This window comes from Thrips palmi, unplaced genomic scaffold (assembly GCF_012932325.1).
Source record: "Thrips palmi isolate BJ-2018 unplaced genomic scaffold, TpBJ-2018v1 HiC_scaffold_16, whole genome shotgun sequence".
In the NCBI taxonomy this organism is placed as follows: Eukaryota; Metazoa; Arthropoda; class Insecta; order Thysanoptera; family Thripidae; genus Thrips; species Thrips palmi.
Window position 1 is genome coordinate 5,680,857 of NW_023144625.1, and position 11,046 is coordinate 5,691,902.

General features: G+C 44.2%; 2 protein-coding genes across 3 annotated transcripts in view; one reads left to right on the forward strand and one right to left on the reverse strand.

Annotated features, from left to right (window-relative positions):
• Positions 1-11,046, forward strand: part of LOC117643136 (lactase-phlorizin hydrolase-like) — an 81,753-nt gene that overhangs the window by 8,905 nt on the left and 61,802 nt on the right. The gene's annotated exons all lie outside the window — the stretch shown is intronic.
• On the reverse strand, positions 3,583-10,784 carry LOC117643138 (beta-glucosidase A-like). Of its 2 annotated transcripts, none has more exons than XM_034381836.1 (4): positions 10,681-10,784; positions 9,736-9,888; positions 7,434-7,540; positions 3,583-3,842 (listed from the first exon to the last, which is right to left on the reverse strand). In XM_034381836.1, exons 1-4 carry the CDS (start codon positions 10,759-10,761, stop codon positions 3,635-3,637), a joined length of 549 nt encoding a protein of 182 aa, XP_034237727.1. In that variant the 5' UTR covers positions 10,762-10,784; the 3' UTR covers positions 3,583-3,634. The 2 variants fall into 2 exon arrangements, with proteins under 2 accessions (XP_034237727.1, XP_034237726.1); XM_034381835.1 differs by having other exon boundaries at positions 10,633-10,784.

The window sequence follows — 11,046 nt, forward strand, 5'->3', positions numbered from 1 at the left end:
TTACAAATGCATGCCTGGCAAGTGCACGCATATAAATGCCGACGCTCATCATGGATTTATACGGCGCCGAGCATGCGTTTGAGTCCGCTTGGCCAAGTAGCGTTTGTACCTGTCTACTTCCAAGCATGTAAGTGTATTCTAAGAAGACAGCCCGGTTTGTTGTATGGTCGTGTCCGTGTCCACGGCTTCCTGCGGCCCAGCCCGCCGCGAGGACTGTGAGACTCGCCCGGCGTTGGCCGCACGTTTTGGCTGGCCGGTTTCTGAAGTCCGCCTTGCTTGCAGGTTCCGTGAAGGCGGAGGACCTGGAGGCGCCTGGAGGACGCGACTGCGGAGCGGACGAGGACGCCGGCCCTGCGGACCAAGGTGGGTGGAGTGGCGACGCGTCGTGGACCGCCGCGGCGGGCGGAGCGCTGGCACACTGGCCTGCACGCCGACTTAATCAACCCAGTTCTCTGCACCTATTTGCCGTTTCAGTTTGAACTATGTTGTGCTCTTTTCTTCTCGGCGTGCTCGGCGCCCAAACGGCTAATTTTGCTGCAAATTAATCAAAGTTATTGCCCGGCCGAGGGGCAGTGGCTGTTGAAACAGTCACCACGCTCAACTCGCGGCTGTTTTCTCCCCTCCATTTTATAGGTTTCCCTCTATTTCTGATTTTGATCTTCGGTTGATCATTTACTTGTAGCAAGAGGCGTGTAGCACAGACAGTCAAATCCGACGCGTCCTAAGAATAATCCTGAGTAGATCTAAGACAATCCTAATTGTAGGAGCAGATCCAGGACAATATTTACTCTTTGTGTCGACTCAGAACTATCCTAACTGCACAAGACTTGAAAAACAAACTGCCTTTTCTCAAAGTCTTTGAGGCCACCATACTTTATTATAAAATAACTCGTGTAGGGGCTTGTTCCAAAGTTTCATCTTTATATAAATGCGTGGACCTTGTATTTCAGAGGTATCGAGATTAACTGATTTGAAGTGAAGATAGTTTATTGACACTTGAAGGTTCCTCTGCACTGCAGTTAAGATAGTTCTTAATCTGCACTTACAGGATTGTCCTGGATCTGCTGTGGCAGGATTGTCTTGGATCTGCTCTGACAGTTATGATCATTCCTTTGGGACGCGTCGAATCCTGTCACTGTTTGCTTCGCCCACACTGAAGATTTGAAACCTATTAACGGCCCCCCTTCCGCAACCTCAGTTTTGTCAATGTCTAATTTTAGGCGAGGTATTCTTTCTCTCTTTAATTTGGGTGAGGATCATTTTTTTCACTCAATTTGGTTCAAGGGAGGTTTTCTCACTCAATTTTGGGTGATACAACGGTTTCCACCCAAATTTGGAAGATAAAGAATGCCTCACCCAAAATTTTACTCTTGATTATGACTTTTTCAGTCTCAATGCTCTTGTTCTTCCACGTCTTACGCTTGATCGCCTTGTGTCGCTCTCCTCCAGGTGATTGCCCCGGCCCAGAGGAGACCTCGCAGCTTGACCTCACCAGCACCTTCTCCGTGGCCGATGCGGCCGACGATGCAGGGCAAGCAAAGGAGGAGTCCAAGGGGGAGCTGCAGCAGGAGCTTCAGCAGGAGCCGTCCAAGCAGGAGCCTCAGCAGAATTCTCAGCAGGGGCCTCAGCAGGAGTTGTTTCAGCAGGAGCTTCAGCAGAAGCTTCATAAGGAGCTTCAGCAGGAGCTTCAGCAAGAATCTCAGCAGGACCTTCAGCAAGAACCTCAGCGGGAGCAGCCTCAGCAGGAGCTTCAGCAAGATCCTCACCAAGAACCCCAGCGGGAGCTTCTTCAGGAGCCTCAGCAGAAACTTCAGCAGGGGCAACAGCACGAGCCACAGCACGAGCTGCACCAGCAGGAGCTTCAGCAGGAATCTGAGCAAGCCTCGCGGCCTAGGCGAGCCTTGAAGGCGGGGCCCGCATTCAAGTGCGGGGAGTGTGGCAAGCGCTTCCAAGCCAAGGCAAACCTGCGCAGTCACCTGGTGGGGCACTGCAACAAGACAAAGCGTCACGCCTGCAAAGTGTGCCAGAAGACATTTTCTTCAGCTGCTCTTCTGGAGAAACACAAAGGGACACACACTGGGGATGAGCTTCTGGAGTGCGACGTTTGTGGCAACAAGTTCGCTCGCATGGAAAGTCTCCACGAGCATGCGAGCCTCCACACCGGACGCCAGCCATTCGAGTGCCACTTGTGTGGGAAACTCTTTTATTGGATGCCAAGTTTAAATCGGCACAAACTGATCCATACTGGGGGTCGGAGTTTGACGAGAATGAAGCGTGTCCCAAAACGGTCTGTGAAGTGACTTTTCCTGTCACTGTTTCGTTGACTCAAAGTTCTGGTATTTTTCAAGCAAACTGTGATTGTTCCTTTTTTTTTTGGGGGGGGGGGGGCGCTTGTGTTTAGTGCTTAATCTAAAAATGTTTGTGTTTTTTTGGAGGGAAACATTGGACACATCTTTGTTAACATGGGGTATTACATAGTACGGGGGAACGTAGTGACCAATACCTTGCCCCATTTCCAGTTGCGTAACAGAAAGCTCTTAATTGCATGATTACTTTTCAATACATATTGCAAACAATTTTTGACAAAAACATAAAAACACATAAGATTTTCAAAAGAATTGCTCTAGTATTAGTTTGACTAACGTGTGTAAAGGTCACCTCATAATTAACGTTTAAAACAATTCTCATTTGTTAAATTTTATGCTGTGACTTGGTCCAATTTAATTTAGTTTTGGCACCAGCAGTTAAGAAGCCATTAAAATTCGAAGACACTCAAATCAAAGTCCAATCACAATAACAAGCGGTGTTTTTCCTTTTTTTTGTAATGTTTCATTTAGTTGCTTGTGATTAATAATTTGTTCAGAAAACACGTCTACCTACGATGTCGAATAGTCTAATGTCAACAATTACACCGTAATTCGTCTTTTTAAACTGTAAGTGCAAGGGCAATAAACATCCCATCCAAGAGGTGTTGTCTCATTTTTGCTGATTGCGTCAGTATGGCCTTCCCACAACACTCATTCCTTCCTTCTTTTCTCGTGTCATCAGCTAACCCAAGTTCCGCATGAAGTCTCCAGGTATTTAGCTGACAAGCATATTCCAACTAAATCATTATCGGTGATCCTGAGGCGGTTTTCTCGTCTCTGCACCGTTTTATCGCCTTTTTATACCCCCTTTTCGACCCTAAATGACTTTTTCGAATAAGAAATCTGTATTGAATACAACTGATTCTAAATCATTTACGTTGTCATCAACCATGGCTGAGTAGGGGACATTCTCATGGCATCATCAAAAACTATCGAATTTTACTGCACATATTTTTACTCCGCGTGTTCTCGACTTCGTAGCAATCTGTGCTATTCTGAAAGGTCATTAAGGATCAGTCTCGTCTCGGCACCTTTCCTTGCGCTTTCTTAACCCTCTTTGAAAATCTTTTAGCTCTTTTGTTGGTTTTTCTTAAGTTATGGGGAGTGTGACGAACCACTAGACTGAACAATTGGAGCTGAATCCGGGCCACAGGCATTTCGAATTGTGTTGAATCGACTCGGAATCACCCTGATATTCGCAGAATGAGGCTAGAGCTCCGTTCACAGGTTTTTATTATTTCGTTATTTAAAAAAATACAAAAAAGGCATTACGCCCACCACAGCACTGTGGCAGCGGCGATCACGGCGAAGGTGAGAGCAGACGTCCTGGTCGCGCCTGAACTGAAGTCAAAATTAAATTCGAGAACAGGGACCTTTCGGTTCTCGCCCATGTACTGGAAGAACCACGAAGAATCTTTGAGCGTGCGGTTCAGGCTGCCGGTCTCGTAGTCCACGTACACCAGCCCGAACTTGCGGCTGCAAAGCAAAACAATTAGTAGAAAGCTCCTTGATCATGCGACGGATTGATTTGTTCGTTACTGTGGTAAAACTGAGGCATACAACTTCGCTTGTAAAGCTTGAAGTTGAATGCAGATAAGAAATTCTCCCATGCATTAAGATAGGCGAGAGAGCAACAATTCAGAAATTAAAGTGTCATTCCAGGAACGTGACATCTCGTTTAACGAATGTGACACACAAGTCACATTCGGTTAGGTGTGAATCACCCTTAAACTAGGGGTACGCGCCGTTTAGTTTGGGCGCGTAGTAGGCGAGCGATGCGTCTGAACACATTCTTATAGGAGATGGCGAAGAATATGTGCAGAATTAGGCCAATACAGTGTCTTCCGTCACGAAAGAGCCGGAATTCATGTCATTTTCGTGATTATCTTACTGAAAACTGCAGGAAACAATGGGAAACTCAACTTCAAAATTTTGGTCCGAAATTGGTAAATATTTGGAAAAGTAAAGGTCTGGGATGAAAAAAGACTGAAGAGATAATTTCTCCCTCCCTTTCTCCTGGTGTACTGGAGGATGAGGTGTGGGAGGTAGAGGCAATCATTGACATTGGTTTAATAGACGGAGTGAAGTCATTTTCGTGATCAGCATACCATACACGGCAGGAAACTGTGAAAAACTCGACTATAGAATTTTGGTCCGAAATTGGTAAATATTTGGAAAAGTAAAGGTCTGGGATGAAATTGGAAGTCATTTTCGTGATCAGCACACCAAAAACTGCAGGAAACTATGTAAAACTCGACTCAAAAATTTTGGTCCAAAATTGGTAAATATTTGGAAAAGTAAAGGTCTAAGATGAAATTGGAAGTCATTTTCGTGATCAGCACACCAAAAACTGCAGGAAACTATGTATACCTCGACTCAAAAATTTTGGTCCGAAATTGGTAAATATTTGGAAAAGTAAAGGTCTGGGATGAAATTGGAAGTCATTTTCGTGATCAGCACACCCAAAACTGCAGGAAACTATGTAAAACTCGACTTCAAAATTTTGGTCAGAAATTGGTAAATTTTGGGAAAAGTAATGGTCTGGGATGAAATTGGAAGTCATTTTCGCAATTTCTAAGTGTGTTTTCTGTTCATTGTGTCGTAACATGAACCCTGACACTGTTACTCAGTCGAGCAACATTCAACAGCCAGCATTGAATTACTTAATACGATTCACAAATGCTTCAATTACCATTCAATATCTCCTTGTTATTGAACTTATGAATACACAATGTTATAAGTAATACCTAAAAAGCCTTTTATCTCCCTTTTATTTTAAACTAGTGGATAAAACTACATTGATTTATCTCAATTAATTAAAAAGAGACACATTTACAGGCAGGCTGATTGCAACTTCTTTATGGAGAAGACCTTCTGTCAGATCCAATGAATCGTTCTATTGAATTCAATGTCGAGCCCACTTATTCACTGAGAATGAAAGAGTCACCACCATCGCCCTTTCATTGGGTAACGCACGCACCGTTGCCCAAATTTGGGTGACGAGCCCGCGGTGACCAAATTTTGGGCAGTCATAAAATCGTCGCCCAAATTTGGGTAACGCCGTCGGCGACGCCGTAAGGTCCCCGATGACGCTCTACGGGGCCACCACGATGACCCAATTTGGCGTTGAGGCCTCCGTTCATCGTGGTGGCCCCGGAAGGACGCCATCGGGAACCTCACGGCGTCGCCGACGGCGTTACCCAAATTTGGGCGACCAAACGCCTGTTACCCAATTTCTGGTGATGAATTTTTCGTCACCAAAATTTGGGCAACGAAGTTGCATCACCCATTTAAAGGGTGATGGTGGTGACCAATTCATTCTCAGTGTTGCTAAACGCAAGTTAATCTTATTCATAATGATAGTCATGATGTGATATTTAATCTTTAAAACAGTATAACATAAGTATTTACCTAACATTCTGAATAAATTAAAAAGACAGCCAACTCAAACCATGACTGACACAAATTACCAGTTGTCGCAGACAATGTATGATGAAGTTAAAAGAATCGTCTCATGAAATCATATGACCAAGTCACTGAATCGTCTCATTGAATCAGATGTCAATGTCAAACCATGTATGCGCTACTCTCACTCACCATACAGTTATCTTTAAGGTTAGTACTATAGTAAACTTACAGCATTGCAATGAAGCCTTTCCCCAGAGTCAGTGCCAAGAGTCAGCAAAGACTATTTATTTTGGCAAGATTAGTGTCTGGTTTGTACTTTAGATTGTATTGATCTATTTTCTAACTCTTATTGAGCAAAGCAAAAAACTAAAAAGTTTAATGTCTGAGAATAAAAATGGAAATACACTCTCAAAACTTAAAAAGACCAAATCATTCTTGCAATTATCAAACGATCAAACACACTCCACTGACTAAAACATTCCCCTTGTGGCGGGGGAGGGGAGGGGGCGGACGGACGGACGAAACGCGTAATAATTGTCACTTTCATTTTCCGTATTTCACTGTGTTGACACTCCGGAGGGGTTTCAATCATTCTAGAATATCGAAAAACTAAGACCGAACTCACTTCTAAGCCCTTCTCCTCTCTATTTTGTTTTATTTGCCAATGTTTTGCCAGTCCCGTATTTGAGAGCCGCGGCCGCCAGTATGAAAAATTGCTATATATGCTGCCAACCTAACCACGCTAAGAGCCTAATTCAAAAAGATGTTTTGAATATTTCAAACGGTAGTAATCGAGAATATAAGATAAACTCCCCCTGTGGGACCTTTAGGGGATGTTCGGTGCAAAATTTGGTAACTATTAGTGTTGTAGTTGCTGAGAAACGTGAGCGTGTACGCTACAGACAGACAGACAGACAGACGCACGACCAGTCACTTTTTGGAGCGCCCAAACACGGCAAGGGCTCGCTATCGCTCGCCAACAAGGGCTCGCTATCGCTCGCCAATGAGCTTATTTAAGTACATTCAGACGAATGTAGCATATTCGGTTAGGTGTGAATCAGCCTTAAATGAGCTTATTTAAGTACATTCAGACGAATGTGGCATAATGCTCAAAGGAACGGGACATCTTTTCACATTCGTCTGAACGTGAGCTCGAGTTCCTGAGATGAGAGTGTACACGGTAAAAACAGTTTCTGGTTTTCCCTGGAACTCCCTCGAAATCGCGTATGCCTTCACCGTTGGCTTTCTGGGAAAACCAGGTTCCGTTTCTACCCAGTACGCTTGGAGCCAAGCAGCAACCACGCACTAAGCTTCAAGAAAGGCACAAAAGGACGCTTCAGTCGACCAGTAGTGTACACAGTAAATGTCTTACGGTGAAAGGCTGCACCAACATAATATGGTGGAGATTTTCCATAATATCAGCGAAATTCGTCAAAATCTCTATAAGGTACAGTGAATTCTCAATTGTATGCTACGAAGTCAGCTGCACCACCATAGTATGGAACATTTTCACCATAATATGGAGAATTTTCACTGTAGAACATTTAGAGTGTATTGGTTTAGATAGATGTGACTAAAAGTCACACCGAACTCGAGTGGCACACGTTTGATCAACAACACTGAAACTAGGGAGAGAAAAAAAAAGAAGAGTCCGTTTACCTGAAACCTGCCGACCACTCGAAACTGTCCAAAAGGCTCCACACCATGTAGCCCAACACATCGACGCCGTCTTCCCTCTGGACGCGCAGCAGCTCTTGCAGATAGACCTGTAATTAAGCCATTTGACTAAGCCAATGCGCATGGAAAAAAGTACACGAAGTGCCGTTCAAAAGCACGAAGAAAACGATGGCATTGTAAAATTGTAAAAAGATGCTCTTTGTATTAACATGGTATCAAGAAGCAATAAACTTCGTAATATCACGCATTTTTCCGTAATGCAAAGCGATTCTACCAGCCGGTGGCAACTCCCCTTGCCCGGCTGAAACCAGGCTCGGAAGCGGAGCGGCTCCGTTTTCCAACTTTTAAACGAATAAAGCTAATAGAAGCTATTTGATTGCCACATAACGAGTACATCAGGGCAACGTAAAATTTCACGTAGATTACGATTCTGCACTTACATTTGCAAAAAGACGAAGGATTGCGGAAATAATCACGGGTTATGTTCATATTGCGGCGTCGGCTCGCTCGTATCAGCTCGTCTCATATTTGCCGAATGTTAATGTAAACAAACAAAAGCAGCTAGAGGAAAACGGTCACTTGCAATCGAAAGATCACACTTTTTCCCTTGGTATTTTGACTATTGCAAAGCTCGAACGCCCGCTAAAACAAGTATTTAAACAAAGAAACAAAACCTGTCCCGGAATTGAGGTTATGTCGGCTCAAATCATTCCCTGTTGTTTCTTCACAGAAATATTCGTTTTAGCGGGCGTTCGAGCTTTGCAATAGTCTCTATACCAAGGAAAAAAATGTGATCTTTGGATTGCAAGTGACCGTATTCTTCTAGCTACTTTAGTTTGTTTACATTAACATTCGGCAAATATGAGACGAGCTGATACGAGCGAGCCGACGCCGCAATATGAACATAACCCGTGATTATTTCCGCAATCCTTCGTCTTTTTGCAAATGTAAGTGCAGAATCGTAATCTACGTGAAATTTTACGTTGCCCTGATGTACTCGTTATGTGGCAATCAAATAGCTTCTATTAGCTTTATTCGTTTAAAAGTTGGAAAACGGAGCCGCTCCGCTTCCGAGCCTGGTTTCAGCCGGGCAAGGGGAGTTGCCACCGGCTGAGTGCACTGACCACATCATTTGATGCGGGCAAAATGGCACTCAATTTATCTCATCAGTTGGTGGTGTGCAACGGATCACGTTTGGTTTTTCATTCAACACTCCGTAAAATACGGCAATCTTCGCGCTAAACTACAAAGAAAAGACACTGGGATTCCAAACGCTATGAACATAGCACGTATAGTGCAATGCCACGATAGCTATGTTGCACCTTACGTGCAATGCATCCCGAAAATGCCCTATGCAAGTGCACGGGAAGGCATTGCACTTGCACTTCATGCGCACACTGCACCTAGCGTTTGGAATCTCAGTGAAGGATTCGGAAGATAAACAATTTCGTACTACCTACGATTTGAACCAAATTCAGTGTATTATGGACAAATTGTCCGCAAGATTTTTCTCGTCTTTTTGAGGTGTCACGAAGTGGAAGCTGAACGTTGAGACTAAAAGTTTTCTCCGAGGGGTCGACAACTCCCCTTAGCCATGTAAGAAAAGTAGTACACGCACTAAAAAAGTAATGGTCGGACACAGAGCCAAATTATGGCGTGACAAAAAGTCACGCCAAAATTGGCGAGACACGAAATTCACGCCGAAAAACGGCGTGACATGTGAGTCACACCCTCACTTGGCGTGAATGAAAACGCGTTTTAAGAGACAAGTCACGCCAAAAAGCGGCATGACAAGAAATTCACGCCAATTTTTGGCGTGAATTTTTGAGTCACGCCGTTTTTTTTGCGTGACTTTTCTGTCATGCCGTTTAATGGCGTGACACTTAATTCAGGCCCCTGCAGCGGCACGAAGTCACGCCGATACATTTTCAGTGCGTAAATTACAAGTAATATAAATAATTATGTGTATATAGGGGTGCATGGTAATGTACAGGAAATATGAAGGTAGCCACCGCGTACGAGGTAATATAAGAGCGGGGGGCAAAAAACTTCGTCAAAAGTTGTAAACCGTTATTTCAAATTCACGTCATTTCATTGTTATTTCAACGTTATTTCACGTAATTTCACGCTATTTCACGAAATTTTTCGCGTTATTTCACGATATTTCGCGTCATTTTCCCCCGTTATTTCACGTTTTTTCACAGAAAATGTACACCAAAATTCAAGTTGTGGGCCCCCTCGGTTTTCTCGACTTTTGTGCAACGAGTTGCACGCTCGATCTTACACTGTGATAGGGCGCCCTGGGGCTGTCGTGCCGAGGGTCGTTGTCACCAGTGCCGCCTCTCTGGTGGGCCCAGCCGTTCTCGGTGATCATGATTGGCATCTTGTAGTTTCGGTGGATCCAGAGTGGCGCCTCGCGAAGCACCTTGGGATCAGCCTGGATAGAACCCCCAGAAAAAATTACGAAAGTTGTAAAAAAAAATTGCGTTGATATGAGTTTTGAAAAGGTGAGGATGGGCTACAAATGACTTCAGAGGTGATTTCTAACTACACTGTTAAAAGTAAGGCGTAAAATGGCGCTTTTGTGAAGCGCACAAGGGGTCCTTTCCTCCTATCTGCAAATGCACGGGAGATATGCCTCGACGCGTACGCTTCAAGAAGGCGACGTAAGATCTTCAAGCGTACACCATGGCAAAAGACCACGAAGAAGTCAGTTATTTTTTGCCAAAATTCTTGTAGTCAAAACCCAACATTTTCCACAGCTTCCTATCAACATCCATCCTCCGAACGACTTGGTGTTCTCCATACTACTTACAGTTTTCTCCACATACAGGAGACTGCAGACCAATGAGGAGCACTCAGAAGGCTTGTAACCCCTATGGAGAACACGAACAAGACGGCTACGGGAAATGTTGGGTTCTGAACGCTTACAACCTTATAAACATACATTACAAACTAATTTACTTTGTTATATGAAGAAGTAGTTCGTAAATCACGAAGTATTGCTTTTCTTTGCAAGGCTTAAAATAGTTAAAAAGGTTTTCGCAGTGTGGGTACGGATATTTGTCACAAGTTGTTTACAGAGTTTTCCGAACTTCTTGCCACGGTCTAGTTGGGTGACAGGGGGCCCAGACTTACGCTTTAGTTTTACCAATGTAGTTAACATTTTTTTCTTCCCCACCCCCATGAACTGGCCCCCGAAGTTTCCCGGGGTGCTGTCGGTGCCGACCTCCACAGAGTCGCGGTCGGTCGCCATGGTGCCGGGAGCGGGGTGCGGTTCGTAAGTGCTGTCCGCCACAATGTTGCCCATGTACGCGTTGAAGCAGAGGAAGTCGGTGGGAACCTGGGAAACAAAGATTTTTGTGTCTTTTTTTCTTTTTAGAAACAATACCTGGAACCTTTTGTGTACTCAGGATCACTTATGCTCGCTATGTGTGTACTCAGGACACACTTTTCAGTGACTCTCTTGCTGCGTTCACGACGCGACAGATCGAGTTTTAAGATTACTGTCAAGTTAAAATCCCATTTTCTTTTATGATTCCTCCTCGTTGCATAGAGGACTACGACAAAATTTTGTCTCCAAAATCTCCCTTTC

Excerpts from the sequence above, each read along its gene's own strand:
- LOC117643138 (XM_034381835.1), bottom strand. The coding sequence starts at position 10,761 with ATGGGCAACATTGTGGCGGACAGCACTTACGAACCGCACCCCGCTCCC. Across the intron at positions 9,889-10,632 it reads TCGGGGGCCAGTTCATGGGG|GCTGATCCCAAGGTGCTTCG; the intron begins GTGGGGAAGAAA and ends GGTTCTATCCAG. Across the intron at positions 7,541-9,735 it reads CCAGGGCGCCCTATCACAGT|GTCTATCTGCAAGAGCTGCT; the intron begins GTAAGATCGAGC and ends GCTTAATTACAG.